This window comes from Dama dama, chromosome X (assembly GCF_033118175.1).
Source record: "Dama dama isolate Ldn47 chromosome X, ASM3311817v1, whole genome shotgun sequence".
NCBI lineage: Eukaryota > Metazoa > Chordata > Mammalia > Artiodactyla > Cervidae > Dama > Dama dama.
Window position 1 is genome coordinate 129,362,351 of NC_083714.1, and position 25,835 is coordinate 129,388,185.

General features: G+C 41.8%; 1 protein-coding gene and 1 non-coding gene across 2 annotated transcripts in view; one reads left to right on the plus strand and one right to left on the minus strand.

Moving 5' to 3' along the window:
* The first annotated feature begins 10,447 nt into the window (after positions 1 to 10,447).
* Positions 10,448 to 25,835, plus strand: part of PCYT1B (phosphate cytidylyltransferase 1B, choline) — a 147,839-nt gene continuing 132,451 nt past the window's right edge. Inside the window, exon 1 of the mRNA XM_061136216.1 lies at positions 10,448 to 10,671. Coding sequence (XP_060992199.1) covers positions 10,600 to 10,671 — 72 coding nt within the window. The 5' untranslated portion in view covers positions 10,448 to 10,599. The remainder of the gene's footprint in view (positions 10,672 to 25,835) is intronic.
* LOC133053345 (small nucleolar RNA SNORA12) lies at positions 15,482 to 15,628 on the minus strand. The gene has a single exon (XR_009692258.1). It is a non-coding gene; the product is annotated as a small nucleolar RNA SNORA12 (small nucleolar RNA).

A 25,835-nucleotide genomic window follows, 5' to 3' on the forward strand; every position in this document is an offset into this window, starting at 1 on the left:
GTCAGACTTTATTTTGGGGGCCTCCAAAATCACTGCAGATGATGATTGCAGCCATGAAATTAAAAGACGCTTATTCCATGGAAGGAAAGTTATGACCAACTTAGACAGCATATTAAAAAGCAGAGACATTACTTTGCCAACAAAAGTCCGTCTAGTCAAGGCTATGGTTTTTCCAGTGGTCATGCATGCATGGATGTGAGAGTTGGACTATAAAGAAAGCTGAGCACCACAGAATTGATGCTTTTGATCTGTGGTGTTGGAGAAGACTCTTGAGAGTCCCTTGGACTGCAAGGAGATCCAACCAGTCCATCCTAAGGGAGATCAGTCCTGGGTGTTCATTGGAAGGACTGATGCTGAAGCTGAAACTCCAATACTTTGGCCACCTGCTGCGAAGAGCTGTCTCATTTGAAAAGACCCTGATGCTGGGAAAGATTGAGGGCAGGAGGAGAAGGGGACGACTGAGGATGAGATGGTTATATGGCATCACCGACTCAATGGACATGAGTTTTGGTAAACTCCGAGAGTTGGTGATGGACAGGGAGATGTGGCGTTCTGCAGTTCATGGGGTTACAAAGTGCTGGACACGACTGAGTGACTGAATTGAACTGAACTGAGAGGGACTTCCCTAGTGGTCCAGTGGCTAAGACTGCACTCCGAATGCAGGGGGCCTGGGTTCAATCCCTGCTTAGGGAACTAGATCCTACATGCTGCAACTAAAGAACCTGTGTGCCACAACTGAAGCCCAGTGAAGCTAAAAAATAAAAATATTTTTTAAAAGAGACATTAGATTCTGGTGTTTGGTACAATGCATACAATATATGCAAACTCATTTATTGTTTAACAGTAAGACCAGAGACATAGGCATGTATATCTTAACTAGAGAGCACTAGTTAAACCAAGAACTTCCAATGAGAATTCTTTCTAGATTTTATGTAGAATTATCTTTAACCATTGAGGCCAATACATCTGAACCCTTTTCTCAAACCCCACTATGCACAATGCTCTTGGTTCCACTTCCCCTACACCCCCAGAGAACAAAGTTAGAGCCATGCCCTCAAGTGATTCAACGTAAATTATTGCCCAATGGACAAAACGTTTGTAATAATTGAGCCCTGGCTCATAGCATAAACATGCAACATCAATGTGAATAAAACCTGCCCCCAAAGACAAATAGCTGTACTAATGCTTCAAAATCTTTTAAACCAGTAGCATGAACTAAAATTTGGGAATGGGAAACCAGAATTCTTCTGGGAATTATTACAGGTATTGGAGCAATTAAGAAAGAATTATGAGTTAGAAAATTGATGGTATAGTCAGTCAATAGTGAATTTTAGCAGAGGATGGCAGCATGAGGGTTTCTTAATTTACATATGGCCAGTATTCTATAACCCTGGAGGAAGGCATGGCAACCCACTCCAGTATGCTTGCCTGAAGAATCCCACGGACAGAGGAGTCTGGCAGACTACAGTCCATGTGGTCTCAAAGAGTCGGACAAGGCTGAAGCAACTTAGCATGAACAGTATTCTATAATGCTTAGAGCAGTGGTTCTCAACTTGGTCGCAAATTAGAATCATCTGAGCAGTTATTCAAAGTTCCAATGCCCCCTGGACCTATTAAATCAGAATTTCCGAAGATGGGATTCCAATGTGAAGCCAAAGTTGAGAATAAGTGGGCTAGACAAGGTGTTGCTAAAGCATTTAGAGTCACAAGCAGGATGGCTAACCCAGACATAAATATCTGGTTGAACAACATGTGGTCACATATGCCTGGACATGGGTTTCCCCTGTGGCTCGGTGGTAAAGAATCCATCTGCCAATGCAGGAGATGTGGGTTCAATCCATGGGTTGGGAAGATCCTTGGAGAAGGAAATGGCAACCCACTCCAGTATTCTTGCCTGGGAAATCCCATGGGCAGATGAAGCTGACTGGCTACAGTCCATTGGGTTGCAAAGAGTTAGACGTGACTTAGCAACGACCAACAGCAACAACATACCTGGACACACCTCTTTCTGTGAGAAAGGAAGGCTGATTTTCTATCTGTTGACAAGATTTTCACTCTTTAGTATCTTACAACATTTAGTGCTGTGACTTCCTATGAACTGAATGGTATCTGGGTTACCTAAAAGACTCTTAGGCAAGGCCAACACTAGATTTATTAGAAACAATGTGAAACCACCCCCGTTGTTAAGCATCTATCATCAGTAGGAACCAAGTCTGGGACTTCCCTGTCAGTCTATTGGTTAAGACACTGCCCTTCCACTGCAGGAGGTGCAGGTTCAATCCCTGGTTGGAGAACTGAACATCCAACATGACCACTAAGATCTTGCCCCAAGGCTGCACCATTGTTTCTTGGCTGCTCCTCCTTGGTCTCCACATTCTCTCCCTTCCCTAATAAGCAACTGTTTGAATCTGCCCGTTGGAACCAAGGGAAGGTCGTGGAGGCTGAATCAAGACTATTTCCTTGTAATTTAGAAATGGGGGACACAGAAAGACTTTTGTGCCCAGGAACCCCACAGGGTCCTGCTTAGTTTCACCTTCTCTGTTCCTCCCACAGTAGAGATGACTTATGTTTCATTTCCCTTTGTCCTTAACTCTTACTGAATAATTTTTTAGAGATAACTTATGTTTCATTTCCCTTTGTCCTTAACTCTTACTGAATAATTTCTGCCAGTGAGACAACTTGGCCAAACAATCATTAATATTTTCCCCAGGCAGTAATCTGTTTTATAATCATCTGCTTGAAAAGATCATCCTGGATGAACCTAGAGATTATCATACTAAGTGAAGTAAATCAGACAAAGACAAATACCATATGATATGACTTGCATGTGAACTCTAAAAATTGTACAAATGAACTCATTCACAAAACAGAAAAAGAATCACAGATGCAGAAAACAAACTTCTGGCTACCAAAGAGGAAGGGTAGAGGAGTGATTAAAAAAAAAGGAAGGGGGACTTCCCTGTTGGTCCAGTAACTAAGATTCCTGGTTGCCAATGCAGGGAAGTTAATACAGAAAAATTCCATGTATCCTTTACCCAGGGTCTCCCACTGAAAACATCTTGCAAGACTGTATCACAACTAGGATATTGGCACTGATACAGTCAAGATACAGGACATTTCAATCTCTAAAGATCCTTAACCACTGGTAACCACTAGTCTGTTCCTTACTTCTATAATTTTGTGTACAGGCCTTTGGACAGACTCATTTCTCTTGGGCAAAGACTTAGAAATGGAATTGCTGAGTCATGTGGTACATATATGTTTTGTTGTTGTTTAGTTGCTAAGTCCTGTCCAACTCTTTGCGACCCCGTGAATTGCAACACGCCAGGTTTCCCTGTCCTTCACTATCTCCCAGAGTTTGCTCAAATTCATATCCCTTGAGTCGGTGATGCCATCCAACCATTTCATCCTCTGTTGCCCTCTTCTCCTCCTGCCCTCAGTATTTCCCAGCAAAGGAATGGCCAATTACTCCAGTATTCTTGCCTTGAAAACATCATGAACAGTATGAAAAGGCAAAAAAAAAAGTATATGTTTAATTTTAAAATAAACTTGAGAAACTGTTTTTCCAAAGTGGCTGTACTATTTCACGTTCCCATCAATAGTGTATGAGAGATTCAGTTGTTCTACATCCTCACCAGTAACTATCAGTTTTTATTTTAATTTTCATTCTAGTGATAATATATTAGTATCTCATTGTGAGTTTTAATTTGCACTTCCCCGATGACTAATGACAAGTGTCTTTCATGTGCTTCCTGGCTATTCGCAATTGTTTTCTCTTGGATATGTTTGTTCTTTGTTTCTCTTTGTTCTTTGTTTCTATCTTTTCCTCCTTCTCTGGGTTTAATGGAGCATTTTATATGATTCCATTTTATCTCCTGTCTTGGTATATCATTTATACTTCTTTTTTAAAGAACTGTTTTAGTGGTTGCCCTGAGGTTTATAGGGCTTCCCAGGTGGCGCTAGTGGTAAAGAACCTGCCTGTCAAGGCAGGAGACATGAGAGACATGGGTTCAATTCCTGGGTTGGGAAGATGCCCTGGAGGAGGGCACAGCAACCCATTCCAGTACTCTTCCCTGGAGAATTCCATGGACAGGGGAGTCTGGTGAGCTACAGTTCACAGAGTCACAGTCAGACATGACTGAAGTGATTTAGCATGCACACAAAAGTTTTCAACATACATTTTAAAATAATGTAAGTCCACCTCCAAATAACATCATACTGCTCTATGTGTAGGGCACCTACATTATGAGCAAGTATTCCCCAGTCCTCTCTTCCTGTCCCTTGTGACACCTTACTGGTGTCCAGGAATTGTTTGTTATTATGGGAAAGAGCCCCAACCCTACACTGGAATTTGGGTCTCAGAACACTTGCTGTTGTTCTGGTTTCCAATGAGAAACCCACTGTAATGCTCAACCTTATTCTTCTATAAGCAAAGTTTCCCACACTCTACTCCCCACCTCTGGCTTCTTTCAAGAGTTTTACCTTGTCCTTTGTATTTTGTTTGTTTGGTTGGTTGGTTTGGGGTTTATTGGATTGTTTGTGGGGTTTTTTTGTCTTTTGTTTTGTTTTGTTTTTTGCTTGTTTGGTTTGGAGTTGGGTTTTTTTTTAAGGGAGTTGTTTGCTTGTTACAGTTTGAATATGATGTTCCTAGGTGTTGGTTTTTTAGTTTGTTTTGGTATTTATCCTGTTTGGTGTTTTCTGACCTTCCTGGGTCTGTGGTTTTCTTTTTGTCATAGTAATGATACATTATTTCGAAAGTTCTTGGCCACTAACTTCAGATATTTCTTCTGCCTGTTTTCTCTTTTTTCTCCTACTGGTATCTTGGTGTGGTTCTCATACTCCTTTCTTTAACTGCTACAGTTGCAATCTATGTCCTCCAAGTCTTTTCCCTTGTTGACTCTGGTTATTTTTATTTTTCCTCAGGTGAAAGAGAGAGAACAGCCAGAGAGAGCTGAAATTCCCTTCCCCAAGCTAGGATAATATTTTAGAGTTGCCCTTTGACAAAGTCTTAGTCTCTGACAGTCTTTCCTCTAGAGAGTAGGCCTTTGCGACAGAGAAGGTTCTGAAAGGATTTCCTGATGGTTACTTTCCACAGCCCCCAGGGCATTTTTCTCAGATCCTCAAGGTGACAATCTGGTGGGGTTCCTAGAGAAAAAGTCCACAAAATTGTGCAGTCCTCACTCTAGGAATTTCTTAATTTCACTCTAGTCCATACTCAGCCTCCAGCTGTTCAAAATTGGCATTTAAGTGTTCCCACCAGATTATAGTTTCAGGTAAGCAGATTTCTGATTTATTGACTATGCCAAAGCCTTTAACTCTGTGGATAACAATAAACTGTGGAAAATTCTTCAAGAGATGGGAATACCAGACTACCTGACCTGCCTCTTGAGAAATCTGTATGCAGGTCAGGAAGCAACAGCTAGAACTGGACATGGAACAACAGACTGGTTCCAAACAGGAAAAGGAGTACGTCAAGGCTGTATATAGTCACCCTGCTTATTTAACTTATATGTAGAGTGAAGTGAAGTGAAGTGAAGTCGCTCAGTCGTGTCCAACTCTTTGCGACCCCATGGGCTGTAGCCTACCAGGCTTCTCAGTCCATGGGATTTTGCAGGCAAGAGTACTGGAGTGGGTTGCCATTTCCTTCTCCAGGGGATCTTCCTGACCCAGGGATCGAACCCGGGTCTCCTGCATTGTAGGCAGATACTTTACCCTCTGAGCCACCAGGGAAGTCCATAAGCAGAGTACATCATGAGAAATGCTGGGCTGGAAGAAGCACAAGCTGGAGTCAAGATTGCCAGGAGAAATATCAATAACCTCAGATATGCAGATGACACCACCCTTATGGCAGAAAGTGAAGAGGAACTAAAAAGCCTCTTGATGACAGTGAAAGAGGAGAGTGAAAAAGTTGGCTTAAAGCTCAACATTCAGAAAACTGAGATCATGGCATCTGGTCCCATCATTTCATGGCAAATAGATGGGGAAAGAGTGACTGACTTTATTTTGGGGGGCTCCAAAATCACTGCGGATGGTGACTGCAGCCATGAAATTAAAAGATGCTTACTCCATGGAATGAAAGTTATGACTAACCTAGACAGCATATTAAAAAGCAGAGACATTACTTTGCCAACAAAAGTTCGTCTAGTCAAGGTTATGGTTGTTTTTTTTTTTTTTAAAGGCTGTGGTTTTTCCAGTGGTCATGTATGGATGTGAGAGTTGTACTATAAAGAAAGCTGAGCACCACAGAATTGATGCTTTTGAACTGTGGTGTTGGAGAAGACTCTTGAGAGTCCCTTGGACTGCAAGGAGATCCAACTAGTCCATCCTAAGGGAGATCAGTCCTGGGTGTTCATTGGAAGGACTGATGTTGAAGTTGAAACTCTAATACTTTGGCCACCTCATGAGAAGAGTTGACTCATTGGAAAAGACCCTGGGAGGGATCGGGGGCAGGAGGAGAAGGGGACGACAGAGGATGAGATGGCTGGATGGCATCACCGACTCGATGGACATGAGTTTGGGTAAACTTCGGGAGTTGGTGATGGACAAGGAGGCCTGGTGTGCTGTGATTCATGGGGTCGCAGAGTCAGACATGACTGAGTGACTGAACTGAACTGAACTGAAGCAGTTCTCACCTGTGTTTCTCCATATGTGCCTATGTTTCCAGCTTCAGAGACGATGTTTTGCCATTTTCCCAATTCTTTTTGAGAATTTTCTTGTCTAAGAAAAGTCACTGATTCATCCACATTTTTCTTGATGTAAGGATGGTAGTGACAGTGTCCATGCACTGTAAAAGCAAAAGCAGAAATGAGAAGTCACCTGGTCATCTCTTGTCTACATTCTTTGATGAATTATTTGTTCAAGTCTATTGCCCATTTTTTAAAAAATGAGTTATTTGCCCAATTATTAAATTACAAGAATTTGTATATATCCAAAATAAAAGTCCTTTATAAATATGTGCTTGGCAAATATTTTCTCTCAGTCTATAACTTTTTGTTTTGTTAATTTTAAAGATCAGAAGGCCTTTATTTTTTAACTTCAAAAAAATTTATTGAAGTAAAAGTTCTTTATTTTTGATGTAATTCAATGTATCCAAGAAAAAAGAGGAGACTGAAAAAGTTGGCTTAAAGCTCAACATTCAGAAAACTAATATCATGGCATCTGGTCCCATCACTTCATGGCAAATAGATGAGGAAACAGTGGCAGACTTTATTTTTGGGGGGGCTCCAAAATCACTGCAGATGATGATTGCAGCCATGAAATTAAAAGATGCTTGCTCCTTGGAAGGAAAGTTATGACCAACCTAGACAACCTGTTAAAAAGCAGAGACATTACTTTGCCAACAATTGTCCGTCTAGTCAAAGCTATGGTTTTTCCAGTAGTCATGTATGAAAGTGAGAGTTGGACTGTAAAGAAAGCTGAGCACCAAAGAATTGATGATTTTGAACTATGGTGTTGGAGAAGACTTTTGAGAGTCCCTTGAACTGCAAGGAGATCCAACCAGTCCATCCTAAAGGAGATCAGTCCTGAGTGTTTGTTGGAAGGACTGATGTTCAAACTGAAATTCCAATACTTTGGCCACCTGATGCGAAGAGCTGATTCATTGGAAAAGCCCCTGATGCTGGGAAAGATTGAAGGTGGGAGGAGAAGGGGACAACAGAGGATGAGATGGTTGGATGGCATCACTGACTCAATGGACATGAGTTTGGGTAAACTCCGGGAATTGGTAATGGACGGGGAGGCCTGGTGTGCTGCAGTCCATGGGGTCACAAAGAGTTAGACACGACTGAGTGACTGAACTGAACTGAATGTATCCATTTTTTTTTCCTTTATGGTTCATACTTTTTGTGTCCTATCTAAGAAATCTCTGCTTAAACCAAGGTCACAAAGATTCGGTCCTAGGTTCTATTCTAGAAATCCAGGTCTATGATCCATTTCATGGTTAATTTTTGCATATGGTGTGAGATAAGAATAAAGGTTCATTTTTGTGTGTAGATATTCAGTTGCTCTTCATTCATTTAACAATTGTTTTCAAAGCAACTACTAGCATATACCTAGAACTGTGCTAGGTAGAGCAAATTATTTCACCTCAGTCCGGAATCTAACTCTCAGCCACTTAGATTCAGAAAAGCATATTGTTCATAGATTCAGAGAGGATCAAGACTTTTGATAACAAGCTACCTATAATTAACTGTAAGCAAAATAACCAGAAAATACTAATGAATTCGTTAATTTCTATAGCGATTTAGAATACCTCTAGCTGAGCCTGCTTTAATATTTGTGGGGTCAGGACAGGAATATAAATGGAAGCCCATATAGTATATATCTTAATATAGGCTAACAGAGTGTGTGTGTGTGTGTGTGTGTGTGTGTGTGTGTGTGTGTTTAGTCACTCAACTGTGTCTGACTCTTCGCCACCCCATGGACTGTAGCCCACCAGGCTTCTATGGCTGGGGGCAGCCAGAGTCCCCTCCTCTGTACCACACTACAAGGTGGAGCCAGCCCAGATATCCAGATTCTGTTCATGTTTTCCTGCTAAAAGCTTGACTAACCCTCCCGCCCTCCTCCCGCCATCCCCAGGGATATGCAGCACATGCCTTGAAAACAGGCTGAGGACATTTTGGCAGAGAACTCCAGGGTGTTATAGGAGGGGAGTACGAGTCCCAAGGCATGTACTCCATCTCCATGACTACATGGTCTCCGAGGAGGAGGAGAGCTAAAGTAGGGCCCCCTTAAACATGGCACCCAAGGCCATGATCCAAGGCATACCCTGCCCACTGGTGAGGTACTAGAAGGTAAACAATGCTGCTGGGGAATTCATGCAAAAGGAGGGTGATTTCACGAGCTCTGAAGCTGAGGCCCAGTTGCCCATCTCCTGGCATAGAACATTTTCCGGACCACAAGGACACTTGTCCCCAAAATTCAGGTGTGTGTCTTCTGTGATAGAGCTGACACAGTTTGCTTCCCCCAAGATCATCCTTTTCTCTGAGCGTCTGGGGCTTCAAAGACTCCCCACAGGTCCAGGGGGTTAGAGGATGAGAGAGGACACCCACCTGGCACCCACCTAGAAGCCCAGCATATCTAGCTGCCAAAGTGAAGGAGGAAGCCCACGAGAAGCTTTGGGAAGCCCTGTGGGGCTGCACACACCTCTGAGAGTGGACCCTGGGCTGCAGTTAATCAACAGTGTCAGCAGTTGGGAAGAAGATCTGCACACAAAGTGAAGAGAATGAGGACAGGCTGGGACTCACTGTCACCTCCCCCTCTGTCAGCACACCCAACCACTCTCTTCACTCTCTTTGGAAGATTGTGCCTTCCAAATCTTAAGCAAATTCCTCTTTGGGCCAACTCTAACCCAAAACTAAGGGAATGGGATCCTTGGAAATGTGATTGCAGCTCACCGAGTCAGCACACTCCATACAACCATGCTAGGAAACCAGCCACAAATTCACTGACAGAGCTCCCCAACAACCAGCTCTGAACCTGATGAGAGAAAGTACAGGATGGATGGATGGATGGACAGATGGAAACCCTGGAAATATCCTTCTACTGATCAGAGCAAGTTTTATCATCTGGAAGATGAAATATATAAGAAAGTGATTAAGACTTTTCCTAAAAAAAAAATAAAAAGACTTTTCCTGCTAGGATGGGACATAGGAAATCTTTACATGCCTCAGGTGGATTTATTTTAATTTTTATTTATTTATTTAGGCTGTGCCACACAGCATGTGGCACATGCTTAGTTTCCCTGATCAGGGACTGAACCCGCACCCACTGCAGTGGAAGGACAGAGTCTTAACCACTGGAAGCCCTAGGAGAATTTAGAAGGACAGCAGTTTTTCTGAACTGGGTTATGATACTCATGTTAACAGCCTCCAAAGTTCCCATGGCACTTTGCTGCAGCCAAATGTTTTTAAAATATTTTTTTCAGAGAAAGCCCCAAGCACACATAAGAACACTATTGTTCTTTTATCTCAGGGGGAATGAATGTAACACAAATTGTGAAGACTCCACATTGTTAAAATGTACAAATTCACTTCCAATGGTGTTTAGAATACTTGAAAAAGATAAAATGTTTATTAGAATCAAAGTCCCTTTGAGAGATTTATTTTCTCTATCTTTATTCTCACACCTAAAGAAAGTGCTGAGTTGTAGATTAACACTTCAAGGTCTTGACCACTTTTTACCCTGAAAAAAAGAGCCAAAATGTTTGTCATTCCAGGAGCATAATCAGTTGAGCCGACACACAATAACATAGTTAATTCACCAACGGAATTTGTTGCCATAGCTCCAGGGAGGGACAGGGTGGAGGAAACAATGGCCTTTTTCACCACAACCTGCCTGTCCCCACACAACAGGCCATCACTGAGCCAGCGCAGAGCACGGCAATTGTCAGTGAACAACAGCCCTGAGAGGACAACAGGAAGCTGGTGGTAAATAAAGGAAGAGTGCCTGGCAACTTGGATCTCGCTAATTCAAGCTCTGGGACACGACTACCTCCTCCAGCTTATCTTTAAGCTTAACCTTTGGTCAACTGTTACTGTGAATCCACAGAAAGAAAATGAAAGGACTCTAAAACAGAACGGAAGCAGACCAGGAGGAGACATGGTGGGTCACCAGGGTGGCACCATGGAAGAGGATACCAGGAATAATTGCACTCCCCAAATGGGACGCAAGGTAAGGTACCCGCTTTCCTATTGATTTGTATCTCTTTGATTATCAAAGTTCAAAAAGTAAAGTCCTATGTATCTGTGAGTATAACAAACCTGTGATAATTAATAAAATCACACTCTAAAGAGAAATATTGGGAATTCCCGGGCAGTCCAGTGATCAAGGCTCTGTGCTTTCACTGCCAAGGGCCTGGGTTCAGTCCCTGGGAGGAGAACTAGGATCCCACAGCCATGCGAGCAGCAAAAAGAAAGTGAAACAGAGAAATTATCCCTTCCATCTTAAGGTGATAAAAAAAAAAAATCTCTGGCTAATGGTTCTTTATCCCCTGACTGAGGATGCAAGCACTCTGGACAGAGGTAAATGACAGGAACAAATTCTCTTCTTAAAAAAAGTTCAAATAGATTACTATATGTAAAACAGATAAGCAACAAGGACCTACCGTATAGCACAGGGAACTATATTCAATGTCTTGTAATAACCTATAAGGGAAAAGAATCTAAAAAAGAATACATATGTATGTGTGTGTGTATATATATAACTGAATCACTTTGCTGTACATATGAAACTAGCACAACATTGTAAATTCTTCAATTAAAAAAATTTTTTTTTAAAACGTCAAATCACTGTGAGAAAATGTAGCTAGTTCAAGGCCAAGAATGATGCTGTGGGAGCCTGAGGGTGCCATAGAAATATTTTAAGAAAATGTTCGTTATCCTATAAAATGAGAAAATTTCCCCCAATGGCTCAGCAGGTAAAGAATCTGCCTGCAGTGCAGGAGATACAGGAGATATGGGGTTCAGTCCCTGGGTCAGGAAGATCCCCTGGAGAAGGAAATGGCAACCCCCTCCAGTATTCTTGCCTGGGAAATGCCATGGACAGAGGAGCCTGGCGGTCTACAGTACAAAAGACCACAGTGTTGAATACAACTAAGCATGCATGCATCGTGTCACATTCCTAGTAGAAAAGTCACAAAATCTTGATTTGAATATCCATTTCAGAATTCCTTACAGTGTAACTATCATGTGAGTGATACTACCTTCTACAAACTTTTATTTTTGGAGGGAGGAGGTGTGCCTAGCGGAATGTGCATTTTAGTGGAGCCTTGATAAACCAAAAGAGTTATAGATGGCAAAAGTTTAGGTGGTGAGACAAAAAAGGAGGATTCTGGATAATGTGAAGAAAAGACTAGGATCAGCAATGATGTAATCTCTGCTTCACAGTAAAGCTGGTTTCACGCCACTCCTCAGAGAGTGGTTTCTCTGGCCTTAAGACACTGGCCCTGCTCTTTCCTGTCCTAGTACTCCTTCGAAACTTTCCCATGCCCTTGGGAGTGGCTGTGGATGACTGGTTAAAGAATCATATGCCTCAGAAAGTGATCTGGGGCCATAACCACCAGGAACTTGGAATACATGACTGGTAGGTCATTTCTCCCAATTGGTGTTAATTGCTTCCATATTACCTCAGATTTGGAGAAATTTGTATGTTGACTCATGAATTTCACCAGCTTATTTTATTGAGTTCGTGGGAGACTCAGGTGGCATTTTAGTCACTCATTCATTTATTCACTCATTCATGCCTCATGCCAAAAATAGATTTGAAGTGGTATCAAAACAAGTAGATTCAGTTCCTGATTGATTCTGATACGGAAAATTGATTTGATCTTTCTATGTACAGTTATGTAGAATTCAATCTGTACAAACATCACTCTGTACTCCCATAACTCTTGTGAACTGAAAAATATCCAAAGGCTTCTAATCTCATGGAGTTCCTAATAGTGTCACTTATAATTGTAACAAGAGCTGACATTTTTAGTTCTTATAGGCGGCATTCAGTTCAGTTCAATTGCTCAGTCGTGTCCGACTCCTGTAGCATGCCAGGCTTCCCTGTCCATCACCAACTCCCAGAGCTTGCTCAAACTCATGTCCATCGAGTCAGTGATGCCATCCAACCATCTCATCCTCTGTCATCCCCTTGTCCTCCTGCCTTCAGTCTTTCCCAGCACAAGGGTCTTTTCCAACAAGTAATTTCTTCGAATCAGGTGGCCAAAGTACTGGAGCTTCAGCTTCAGCATCAGTCCTTCCAATGAATATTCAGGACTCATTTCCTTTAGAACTGACTGATTTGACCTCCTTGCAGTCCCAGGGACTCTCAAGAGTCTTCTCCAACACCACAGTTCAAAAGCATCAATACTTCGGTGCTCAGTTTTCTTTATAGTCCAACTCTTACATCCATACATGACTACTAGAAAAACCATAGCTTTGACTAGGTGGACCTTTGTCAGTAAAAGAATGTCTCTGCTTTTTAATATGCTGTCTAGGTTTGTCATAGCTTTTCTTCAAAGGAGCAAACGTCTTTTAATATCATGGCTGCAGTCACCATCTGCAGTGATTTTGAAACCCAAGAAAAGAAAGTCAATCACTATTTCCACCATTTCCCCATCTATTTGCCATGAAGGGATGGGACTGGATGCCATGACCCATGAACTTTGTTTTTTGAATGTTGAGTTTTAAACCAGCTTTTTCACTCTCCTCTTTCACTTTCCTCAAGAGGCTCTTTAGTTCTTCGCTTTCTGCCATAAGGGTGGTGTCATGTTCATATCTGAGGTTATTGATATTTCTCCTGGCAATCTTAATTCCAGCTTGTGATTTATCCAGCCTGGCATTTCACATGATGTACTCTGCATATAAGTTATATGAGCAAGGTGATGATATACAGCCTTGACATACTCCTTTCCCAATTTGGAATTAGTCTGTTGTTCCATGTCCAATTCTAACTGCTGTTTCTTGACCTTGACCTCTTTTCTTGAGAGGAGATACATATCCTTTCCTAAGTAATTTTCATGTCTTATTTCACTTGATTAAATCCAGTGAAAGGATTCAATCTCCTAACCACTAGCCTATTGTGCTCATTTGTGCCTTAGCTTCTCCCAGTTAAATGGAATAAGTTTATTTAACCTCTTTGGGCCAGCAAATAGAATTATATCTTTAATTATAGCAATAATAAAGTGATTGTATTAACATTTTAATCCTGCTTTTCTGTTCTCCATGTATTTTCCATACAGAAGTTGACCTCAGTTTCTGTAAATTTAACTTTCTGACTGCCAGCCCTTTTGGGCATTGTACATTGATACCCATGACCATTTCTGGCTATTGCTAATGGTGTTGTTTGCAGTTAATAGTTATAAGCACTGTCATTACATAGTGTATCTGAATGGTGAGGATAATTATGAATTTAATAGTACAGTTGACCCTTGAACAATGCAAGAGTTAGAAGGCCGACTTTGTGCAGTTGAAAATCCGAGTATATAACTTATCTGCCCTAAAGGATGAAACCAACCACAGGTGGTGCATTACTATAGTATTTACTGTTGAAAACAATAAGTGGACCCACACAGTTCAAACCCATATTGTTCAAAGGTCAACTGCATTTTTAATCTCTCCAAGAATGGAAACTCCCTTTATATGAAAGAGTTATTCACTTTCCACATATTTAACTTTAGTACTCGATTGACACTTATTCTGGAAGTAAGAGAATACCTGAACATTATCTCAGTACCTCTTACCCCAAATGCTATGAGGTAGATATTATTTATATTCTCATTTTCAAGTGAAAATTGAGGCTCAGAGAGGTTAAATGAATTGTCCAAGGTAAAAAGGAGAGGGCTGGAATTCAGATTCTTGGGATCCAGTTTCACTGTTTCTTTAAACCTACACCAACAAATAAGGTAGCCACTAACCAAAAATGTAAAGTTTACTTTCTCACTTGTACTAGTCACATTTCAAGTGCTCAGTGGTCACAGGGAGCTAGTGGCAACTTTATTGAGACACTGCAGATACAGAATATTCCATCACTTCAGAAAATTCAATCGCATAACGCTGCTTTAAGTCATAATGTCTCTTTTAGATACATTGACACATTTCCTCAAAATATATTGCAATTCTGTTACAAATTATATGGATTTAAAATTTTCCTGTGAAGTTTTTTCATTTGCATAGCACCAAGTTAACTTTGATCTGCAAATTAATAATATAGATAAGAGTCAAGGAGACATTATACACTTCAGAGACCAAAGATTTTTAAGCATCATCAAGTAACTCCAGAAGCACTCACTTAGATACAAGCAACTGATACAATAATTACATATCATTTTTATTTATTCATTAAAACCAGGATCCCCTACAGTACCCTGGTAGGAAATAATGTGGTTAGCCTAGTTCTTTCTGCTATTCCAAAATTCTTTGTAAAGTCATTTTATACTAATTATTTACCTTCCTCTCTTCCTCTGGATTATTAAGTCAGTAGCATAAAATACTTAAGTCAGTAGCATAAAATACTTTCACCCTGAAATTTTTATTAGCTCAAGATACAATTCCAAAGTCCTTACTTCTTGCACTGTATCCCAGGACTTCCTAGGGGGCTTGCACCTATGGACCACTCACAGAGCCTGGCACATAGTAGGGGTTCTGTGAAAATCTGTTGATTGGTGTGTAGACCATAAGAGAAGAAAGAAAAATTAATAGAAACAACATAACTGCATGTTGAATATTTAGTCTTTTTTTAAAATTTTATTTTATTATTATTATTTTTAATTTGGTCACACTGGATCTTAGTTTCAGCATGCAGGTTCTTAGTTGTAGCATGTGGGGTCTAGTTCCCCAGACAGGTATGGATCCAGGGCCCCTTGCACTGGGAATACAGAGTCCCAACCACTGAACCACTAGGAAAGTCCCATATTTGGTCTTTATTTGAAGGAAATTAAATAATTTAGAACTCTCCACATTTCTGAAGTTTAGTTATCTGAACATTTTCTTCTGCCACCTTTGAGAGCCAATCTCTGATTCAGGAGAGGCTGAAAGAGATCTCGTTGCCATTAAACCTTTGACAGCTCCTGTATAGTATCTGTAGCAGAGTCGGAACCATTTGAAAGTTCAGCACAAGTGCCAAAAAGAAAACCACCACAACTATCTGAACATTTTTTTAAGCCACTTACTTAAAGGGAAAGTAGATAGTACATTTTCACTTTTTGTTCCAAAACACAGTTAGGCCTTTTTCTTCTCATTCCTCTGTAATTTCTGCACATGAGTCCTAATATTACAGGAACAGGTATTGATTTGCACAGCCTTCAGCTAACTCAACAGTCTTTGTCTCCTTTGCAAACTGTGTGGGAGACTGATCCACTGGACACATGTCCTCCAAACCCAATTAACAGGTGTGTCATCACTGCTACAGGCTACTGTGCTGATTGATCGTTCTTCCTCTGAAAGTTGACAGGTGGAGCACATGCTCCATTCCTAATACAATTGAATCCGAATCTCTTGAAGACACTAAAGTCTCTGCTTGAACTGTTGAGTCCCACTCACTGCGGTCCTCTAAAGCAAGCCTTGACTGTCAAGCATTTGGGCACTCTCACAGGCTCACCTCAATGGCTCAATTCGCACACAAAGAAGATGGGAGTAAGAGGCTGGACTTGAGGGTGTGTGAAACCTGGGGTTCCCTTGGTCTTCCTAGGCTGGAAACTATGGGGAGAAAAGGAATCTTACTGGGTTGTTTTTTTTTTTTTTTTTATCTTTTCTTCTGAGGGACTTGAAGCCAGCTTTCGAATACCATGGAGTAAAGAATATACAAGAACTGACTTAAAATTAATCTTGCCCCATGCTCACAATGAGACTTCATAATGTGAAAACATATTTATTTCAATCTTGCCCCAGGTATTAGGACATTTTTTTTTAAGTTCTCCGTCTTTTCAAAAACTATAAATCACCCCCCTACCTCTTTGTCTGTCTCTGTCTCTGTCTGTCTCTCCCTCACACACACACACACACACCATATAGAGAAAAAGGAATTTTAGAAATTGGAAAGGATGACCCAGGACAAAAAGGAAACATGTTTCAAATCTGTCTTCCTCATTCCATTGTTGTTGTTCAGCCACTAAATGTCAATAATGCCAAAGTTGAGAAATCTTCAGTTCAGTTCAGTCACTCAGTCATGTCCGACTCTTTGTGACGCCATGGACTGCAGCACACCAGGCTCCTCTGTCCTCCACCATCTCCCGGAGCTTGCTCAAACTCATGTCCATTGAGTCGGTGATGTCATCCAACCATCTCATCCTCTATCGTCCCCTTCTCTTCCTACCTCCAATCTTTCCCAGCAAGAGTGTCTTTTCCACTGAGTCGGCTCTTCACGTCAGGTGGTCAAAGTATTGGAGCTTCAGCTTCAGGCTCATTCCATTAAGATGGAAACAAAAAATATAGAAGCATTTAAATAATTATTTTGAAAGCAAAAACTAGTGTGATTAGAATTTTTAACTATACCATCATATTTACTAAAAAACCTCGATCTTTTAAGAGTTTGCCCTAAAAAGGGAGGGGCATTCTCTGGTGGTCCAGTGGTTAGGACTCTGCTTCCTCTGCATGGGACACGGGTTCCATCTCTGGTCAGGGAACTAAGATCTCATAAGCTGCATGATGCAGTCAAAAAAAAAAAAAAAACTTTGCTCTACAAAAAAACTTTGGGCTTCCCTGGTGGCTCAGCCAGTAAAGCGTCTGCCAGGAATGCAGGAGAGACAGGTTCGATCCCCAGGTCAGGAAGCTCCCCTGGAGAAGGAAATGGCAACCCACTCCGGTACTCTTGCCTGAAAAATTCAATGGACTGAAGAGCCTGGTAGGCTACAGTCCATGGGGTCGCAAGGAGTTGGACACGACTGAGCAACTTCACTTCTTCTTCTTTTGCCCTACAAATATATTTTTTGCTCTATATTCTTTGAGAGTAGAAGCTATCACATTTATCTTAGATACCTGGCTCCTGACATACTGAAGATGCTTTGTAAAAGTTTGTTGAATGAGTGAAAGAAATGTAAATCGCTGTTTATTCTGTATTCTCCTTGTCCGGGGAGAGTCCTCAATTTGTCCATCTAAGGTCATCTAGGAGAATGAGTGAATTTCAACTCAGCCTTTGAATCATAGATCAGTGTTGGGTGAACCAACTTCAACTTGACCCCAGCGTCTAAATTGATTGATATTATCAATAACAACAGCAACAAAGACGTGATCACTGTTTACAAGGCATGCATGAGTGCTAAGTTGCTTCAGTGGTGTCTGACTCTTTGCAACCCTATGAACTGTAACCTGCTAGGTTCCTCTGTCCATGGGATTCTCCAGGCAAGAATACTGGAGTGGGTTGCCCTTTCCTCCTCCAAGGGATCTTCCGGACCCAGGAATCAAACCCGAGTCTCTTCTGTCTCCTTCATTGTCAGGCAGGTTCTTTACCACTAGCGCCACCTGGGAAGCTGTTTTCAAGGTTCTCCATGCTAAATCCTGCCAGACTCCTAGGGTTGCTAGAGGTTTGTGATATCTGAAGTCCAGGTGGGACCTGCTTAGAGATAGCAAAGAAAGGCAGACTCACTCTCCACAACTTTCTCAGTTGCCCAGAGATGGGCAGAGTTGGATAAACCTTCGAGAGAGATGGCTAAGACTTGTACACAGATTTGCCTCATAAATGCTTTTCCATGTGACTGTCACACTTTTCCTTAGGATGACAACTGAAGGATTTTCTTAAATATCACACATGGAATTCAAGACGAAAATGGAGCATTAATCAAAGAGTTTTGTAGGGTTTTCTTCATTATATGAGGTAGGAGAGAGTTATAATCACCAGGAAGCACAGAAGACTTCTTATCCTATACAGTACAGACAAGTAGCTTGATTATCTAAAAAATAAAATGGTTAAAATGGAGACTTGTTTTAAAAAATGATAAATATATACACTAAATATTTTATGTAAATTTAAAATAAATATGGTATTAATTTGTTGATGCTTTGATTGGGCCACTGATTAGAGCTCTATGTTTTCTTCATTGCATGCATGCTTAGTCGCTGAGTCATGCCCAACTCTTTGCGACCCCATGGACTACAGCCTGCCAATCTCCTCTGTCCTTGGAATTTTCCAGGCAAGAATACTGGAGTGGGTTGCCATTTCTTTCTCCAGGGGATCCTCCCCACCCAGGGATCAAACCCATGTCTCCTGCATTGGCAGGCAGATTCTTTACCACTGTGCAGGCATACATATAGGCAATGTCTCTGATTTCCATTTTTGGTGAATTCTAAATGAAGTGAAAAGTTGAGATACTCTGAAAACACTCTGCATGTGGAATCCTAGATTTGGGGGAATTTTGTCCCTATCTTTTACAGTAGTCTTGTTCTCACCTAATTTAATAACAATTAAAAAAAATCCCATGACTATCTTTTCTTTACAAAACAACTTAGTTTCTTTTTTTTTTTTAAAGCACCTTTTTCTCATCATTTTATCCATTTATATAACATTTAATTAACTGGTATCTTTCCAATCACAAGTACAATTGGCATAAATAGATTTTGGGGAAAATTTAGGTAACTCTTTTTTAAAAATTATTTCTTTCTTTAATTATGGTTGCACTGGATCTTCACTGCTGTGTGCTGGCTTTCACTAGTTGCAGTGAGAGGGGGCTGCTCTCTAGCTGTGGCTTCTCATTGTGGGGGGCTTCTCATGTTGTGGAGCACTGGCTCTAGGCTCACGGGCTTCAGTATTTGCGGCTCCCGGGCTGCAGAGCTCAGGCTCAGTAGTTGAGGCGCATGGGCTCAGTTGCCCTGCAGCATGTGGGTATGTGGTCTTCCCAGACCAGGGATAGTACCTATGTCTCCTGCACTGGCAGGCAGATTCTTCACCACTGGGTCATCAGGGAAGTCCACTACTGTTCCTTTTGGGGCAAAAAAAAATGTTAATATATTGGTGATCAGAGCAGGAAAGAAATCTTTTCATCTTCCATGTCTTAGATGTACTGCCTTATTTAATGAGTACCTACTTTGGGGTAGGCCCTCCAGAGATAGAAAGAGACATTCTTTCAAAGATATGATTCACATTTTAAAGTATAGAAGTCAATTTTTTAGAGCATATTCACAGGGTCCTGTAACCATGAACACAATTTAATTTTAGAACACTTTCGTCATCCCCCAAAAGAAACCCTGTACTTATTAGCAGTCACTCTCCATTCCCTCGGCATACCCCCAGCACCAGGCAACCATGAATCTACTTTCTGTCCTATGGATTTACCTATTCTGGACATTACAGATAAATGAAATCATACAATATGTGTGTTTTTTTGTTTCTGGTTTCTTTCACTTAGCACATGTTTTCAAGATTTAGTCGTGTTGTAGCGTAAATTGGTGCTCCATTCTTTTTGTGGCCAAATAATATTCCATTGTATGAATATACCACCATTTGTTTCTCCATTCATCATCTAAGGACATATGGGTGTTTTCATGTCTTGGTTAAAGTGACATTCACGTACTGCTATGACATTCACGTACACATTTTTTTGTGGACATATATTTTCAATTCTCTTAGGAGTGGAATTGGTAATTTAAGTGGTAATTTGACGTTTAACTTTTTGAGGAACTTTCAAACTTTGTTTCCCAAAGAGGCTGCACAATTTTACATTCCCACCATCAATGTGTGAGGGTTCCAATTTCTCTATGTACTCACCAATTCTTGTTATTTTCCATTGAAAAAAATTACACCCTTTCTAGTGTGTGTGAAGTGGCATCTCCTTGGGGATTTGATTTGCATTTCCCTAATGGCTAATGATGTTGAGCATTTTTCAACACATTCATTGGCCATTTGTATATCTTCTTTGGAGAAATGTCTATTCAAATTTGTTGCCCACTTCGAATTGTGTTATTATGTCTCAAAGACACTTCTTTGCCCTAAAGCAAGGTTTCTCAATCCATCCTAAGGAAAATCAGTCCTGAATATTAATTGGAAGGACTGATGCTGAAACTCCAATACTTTGGCCATCTGATGCAAAGAACTGACTCATTTGAAAAGACCCTGATGCTGGGAAAGATTGAAGGTGGGAGGAGAAGGGAACGACAGAGGATGAGATGGTTGGATGGCATCACCGACTCAAAGGACGTGAGTTTGGGTAAACTCTGGGAGTTGGTGATGGACAGGGAGGCCTGGTGTGCTATAGTCCATGGGGTCACAAAGAGTTGGACACGAGTGAGCAACTGAACTGAACTGAAGGTTTCTCAGCTTTGGCATTATTGACATTTCGGGGATGGATAATTGTTGTGTGGGATTTTCCTGTGCATTGTAGTATGTTTAGCAGCATCTCTGGTTTCTACCCATCAGATGCTAGTAGCGCCCTCCAACTTCTGACTATCAAGACAGACACTGCAAAATCCCCTTGGGGGTGAGGAGACGAAATCTCTCCTAATCAAGATCTGCTGCTTGGAAAGATCTTTCTGTGCACCTAAGAAACACATAGAAACATAATTCAGTTTTAGTGGAGTGGTAGAAGCCAGTCTGAGTGGGTTGAGGATGATGTAAGAAAGTGGATGGACCCTGAGAGTAGGAACTGATCTTCCCAAGTCCAGTTGGTAAGTTAATTGACAAAATGAGACATAAGTATAAAAGTTACAAATGAGAATTAGCTAACAAGATTAGATAAACAATAATTCAATATAACACAAAACAGTTGTAAGACTAAATCTGAAAGTATTAGAAGTGCCGTATATCTAGAAATACAAGAAGATTCTCTTTCTGAAAAAGAGAATTTACTGTGAACTGGTCTCTGGGACAGAGTGTCATCCCTTGACCCTCCTGGGCATGGAGCTCAAATGTCTGTTAAGTGGCCTTTCCCTGTAGACAGCTCTCAGCTTCATTTCTCATGTTAGTCTCATCTCTTGGTAGGGATGTGGACACATCTGTCTCAGACATAGATGGTTAGAGCTGAGTTGTAGGCAGTATGTCCACAGATAAGCCCTGAGGGCTTCTCAAGCTACTCTGGTTCCTGTCCTCAAGAGTCATCTGTGGACATACTGCCTACAACTCAGTTCCAGACCCACTCAGTCTCTATCTCTTAGTTCTAATTCCTGAAAGAGGGAATCTGAGGATCTGAGAAACCACTGAATAGGCCTGGCTTGTCTCTCTTAAATCGGGTGTCCTAACCCAATTCCCTAGGCTGTGGGGTGGGGCAGTTTTCAAAGAATGGATGGGATGGGGTGAGGTAGAAATAAAGAAATAGGAACCACATCATAGATCCTTAAGCCATTCCACCACCTGTCCGGATTTGCCCTGACGTTTTTTTCTTCTCAAAGATTTTTACCCCACTCCCTGCCCCCTAAAGGGCTTCCCAGGTGGTGCAGTGGTAAAGAATCTACCTGCCAATGCAGGAGATGTGGGTTTGATCCCTGGGCTGGAAAGATCCCCTGGAGGAGAAAACGACAACCCACTCCAGTATTCTTGCCTGGGAAATCCCATGGACAGAGGAGCCTGGTGGGCTACAGTCAGTTGCAAAGAGTCAGACATGACTGAAGCTACTAAACAACTGCCCCCTAAAACATCTCTCACAGAAATAGCCTGACTATTGCTTGCCAGTTAAATATGCGGTTACCACCATTTACCTCTTTCCTTCAGCACCCGTGGTACTGTGGTCTTGACCTCAAGTATTTTGACTTTAGAAAGGCGATGATTCTATTTAATAATGTTTTGGTAGGAAGGTGTCATCTACACTGAAATGGGCCATTTTAACAAGAGAAATATATCTGTTTGGGGAGCAGTCTGAAACTTCTTCATCTCAATCTTCCCCCAGTGGCATAACAGTGGGGAATAAAGACTACCGAGTTGTTAGGAGATGGTACATCCTTCCCACTAGTTAATAAAGTGATGCCCTGCCTTCGCAGTCTATTAATTAAGAAGGTAATCAGTGCATGCTTCAAGTTTGCTCTTTGAAACTCAAAGGCAATAAAATCAGAACACTACTCAGATTTTTTTTCTCATAAGGAAATGAATAACAAATTAGGGCCACAGAGATAGAGTAATCACATCTTGAATGATTTCTCCTGAGCATGCCTTTAATAACCTGTATGCGTCAGATAAGACGAACAAAGACAGGCAACGTTAATTATCTAGGAAAAGCTTCATCAAGGAGTTTTAGTCACATTAGCCCAGGGTTTCTCAGCCTTGGTACTGCTGGTATCTTGGGCCAGATAATTATTTGCTATGGGGAGCAACCCTGTGCATACAGTAGGATGCTTAGCAGCATCTCTGGTCTCTAACCAGTAGATGCCAATAGCACCCCTCCACCCAGCTTGTGACAACCAAAACTATCTCTCAGTTAAGTCGCTCAGTCGTGTCTGACTCTTTCCAGCCCCGTGGACTGCAGCACACCAGGCCTCCCTGTCCATTACCAACTCCCGGAGTTTACTCAAACTCATGTCCATTGAGTCGGTGATGCCATCTAACCATCTCACCCTCTGCCGTCCCCTTCTCCCACCTTCGATCTTTCCCAGCATCAGGGTCTTTTCAAATGAGTCAGTTCTTTGCATCAAGTGGCCAAAGTATTAGAGTTTCAGCTTCAACATTAGTCCTTCCAATGAACACTCAGGACTGATTTCCTTTAGGATGGACTGGTTGGATCTCCTTGCAGTCCAAGGGACTCTCAGGAATCTTCTCCAACACCACAGTACAAAAGCATCAATTCTTCGGCACTCAGCTTTCTTTATAGTCCAACTCTCACATCCATACATGACCACTGGAAAAACCATAGCCTTGACTAGACGGACAATTGTTGGCAAAGTAACGTCTCTGCTTTTTAATATGCTGTCTAGGTTGGTCATAACTTTCCTTCCATGGAGTAAGCATCTTTTAATTTCATGGCTGCAATCGCCATCTGCAGTGATTCTGGAGCCCTCCAAAATAAAGTCTGTCACTGTTTCCACTGTTTCCCCATCTATTTGCCATGAAGTGATGGGACCAAATGCCATGATCTTAGTTTTCTGAATGTTGAGCTTTAAGCCAACTTTTTCACTCTCCTCTTTCACTTTCATAAAGAGGTTCTTTAGTTCTTCTTCACTTTCTGGCGTAAGGGTGGTGTCATCTGCATATCTGAGGTTATTGATATTTCTCCTGGCAATCTTGATTCCAGCTTGTGCTTCTTCCAGCCCAGCGTTTCTCATGATGTACTCTGCATATAAGTTAAATAAGCAGGGTGACAATATACAGCCTTGACATACTCCTTTTCCTATTTGGAACCAGTCTGGTGTTCCATGTCCAGTTCTAACTGTTACTTCCTGACTTGCATACAGATTTCTCAAGAGGCAGGTCAGGTGGTCTGGTATTCCCATCTCTTGAAGAATTATCCACAGTTTGTCTCTAGACATTGTTAAATATCCCTTTTGCGACAAAACCACCCTTGACCGAAAACTGAGTTAACTACATACGTTCTTTCTCACTCCTCATTCCCTGGATCTCTCCAGAGTTTGCTTGCTGTTTTAAACCCTTGGAAACAAACATACCAGGCTGTCTACATTTTCCAGGGAATAATGTGGAAAGAAATTGACTGAGTCAATATTACTTGTCAAGGTGACACGAAGGGTTCGTTGCATTTCTGTATTGAAAAGTAGCAGACAAAAAAACAAAGGACGGTCTAAAAAAGGTGTTTATCTAAGGCACGCAGCTAAACACTTTACTTATATTTATTCTCTACAAAACCTTCAGGGATGTAATTAGCTTTACTTCATCGGTGAGGAAACTGAGGCTAAAAGATGTTAGGTCATTTACTGAAGAACACACAGTTTGTAATTTAGCAGTGAAGCTAGAAATCTGATGGCAAACTTTGTGCGTTTATATACATTGCCTTAGTATAGGCACTTAAAGTGCTAGACAACTAATAAACAGTGACCAAATTTTAACTTTTCAAAAAATACTTTATTATGGGAAATTTCAAACATATGCAAAATTAGACAAAGCAGTCCCTTCCCATTTGTCCTGTTCATGTACTTCTCATCTAGCCTCAATAATGATCAAATGAAAACCTACTGTATAGCTCGGGAAACTCTATTCAGTGCTCTGTGCTGACCTAAATGGGAAGCAAATCCAAAAAAGAGGTGATATATGTATACATATACCTGATTTACTTTACTGTACAGCAGAAGCTAACACAACAGTGTAAAGCAAGTATACTCCAATAAAAATTAGTAAAAAGAACCAATGTTGTTTCATAAACATTGCAATTTTTTTAGTGTTTTGAATTAGGGTCCTAGAAATATAGTCTATATATTGCAATTGATTGTGATATCTTCTAGATTGATTTCTTTCATTTTTTTTTCTTTTCTGCTGCAAAAAAAGTTTTATTGTTTTCAATTTGGTCCAAGGTGTGTGTAAGGGCTCCAGAGTGATTAAAAAGCTGCCTAGGGGCTTCTGAGAGGGGCCTTCTGTTGCAGGAAAGGGGGTTCTTGTCTAACACTTGGAAATGAATTCTCCGAGGAGACACACCTGCTGACAAGCAAGAGACTTTATTAGAAAGGGACACCTGGGGGTAGAACAAGAGGGTAAGAGAACCCAGGAGGACTGCTCTGCCACTTGACTCACAGTCTTGGGTTTTATGATGATGGGGTTAGTTTTGGGTTGTCTCTGGCCAATATCTGACTCTGGGTCCTTCCTGGTGGCTTGTGCGTCGCTCAGCCAGGATGGATGCCAGTGAGGAGGATTCTGGGAGGCTGGTAGGACCTGTGGCGTCTCCCTTTGACCTTTCCCAAATTCTCCCAGTTGGTGGTGGCTTGTTAGTCCCCTGTTCCTTGACAGGACCTCCTGTCATAAAATAACTCACGCAAATAGTTGCTATGGTGCCTGGTCAGGATGGGCGGTTTCTGTCAGTGTTTCCCTTAACACTTCAGGCAGAAGCTCTGACGCCAGAGGGGCTCCCCCAAGCCCGCTGGGCCCAGGCGGCTCCTTGTGGGGCTTGCGGGTGAGCCTTTGGAAGAGACCAGCCAGCGTGCGGAGGTCGGTCAGGTGGTCGCCCATCTTCCTGACGAGTTTCAGCTGCTCACCCAGGACGCGGCTCTCCCGGAAGTGACGGAGGTGGGGGCTGCGCGGGGAGAGCCCCGGGCCTGCAGGGCCATGACGGCCTGTTCAGGTGCTTGTCCCCGAGCTCGGTGGCCTCCGCGGCGTCCTGGGCTTGACCCCACTCAGCCTGAGATGCGCCTGCGGTCCTGGGAGAGGGCGCGGCCGCCTTGCTGGTCTTGCGTTTTCAAGAGACGCTGGGCCCCGTCGCCCTTCTCCTGGGCCAGTTCGAGGACAAAGAGGCCACCGCGCTCCACATGGTCGCGGTGGAAACAGAAGCCCAGAGAGAGGTT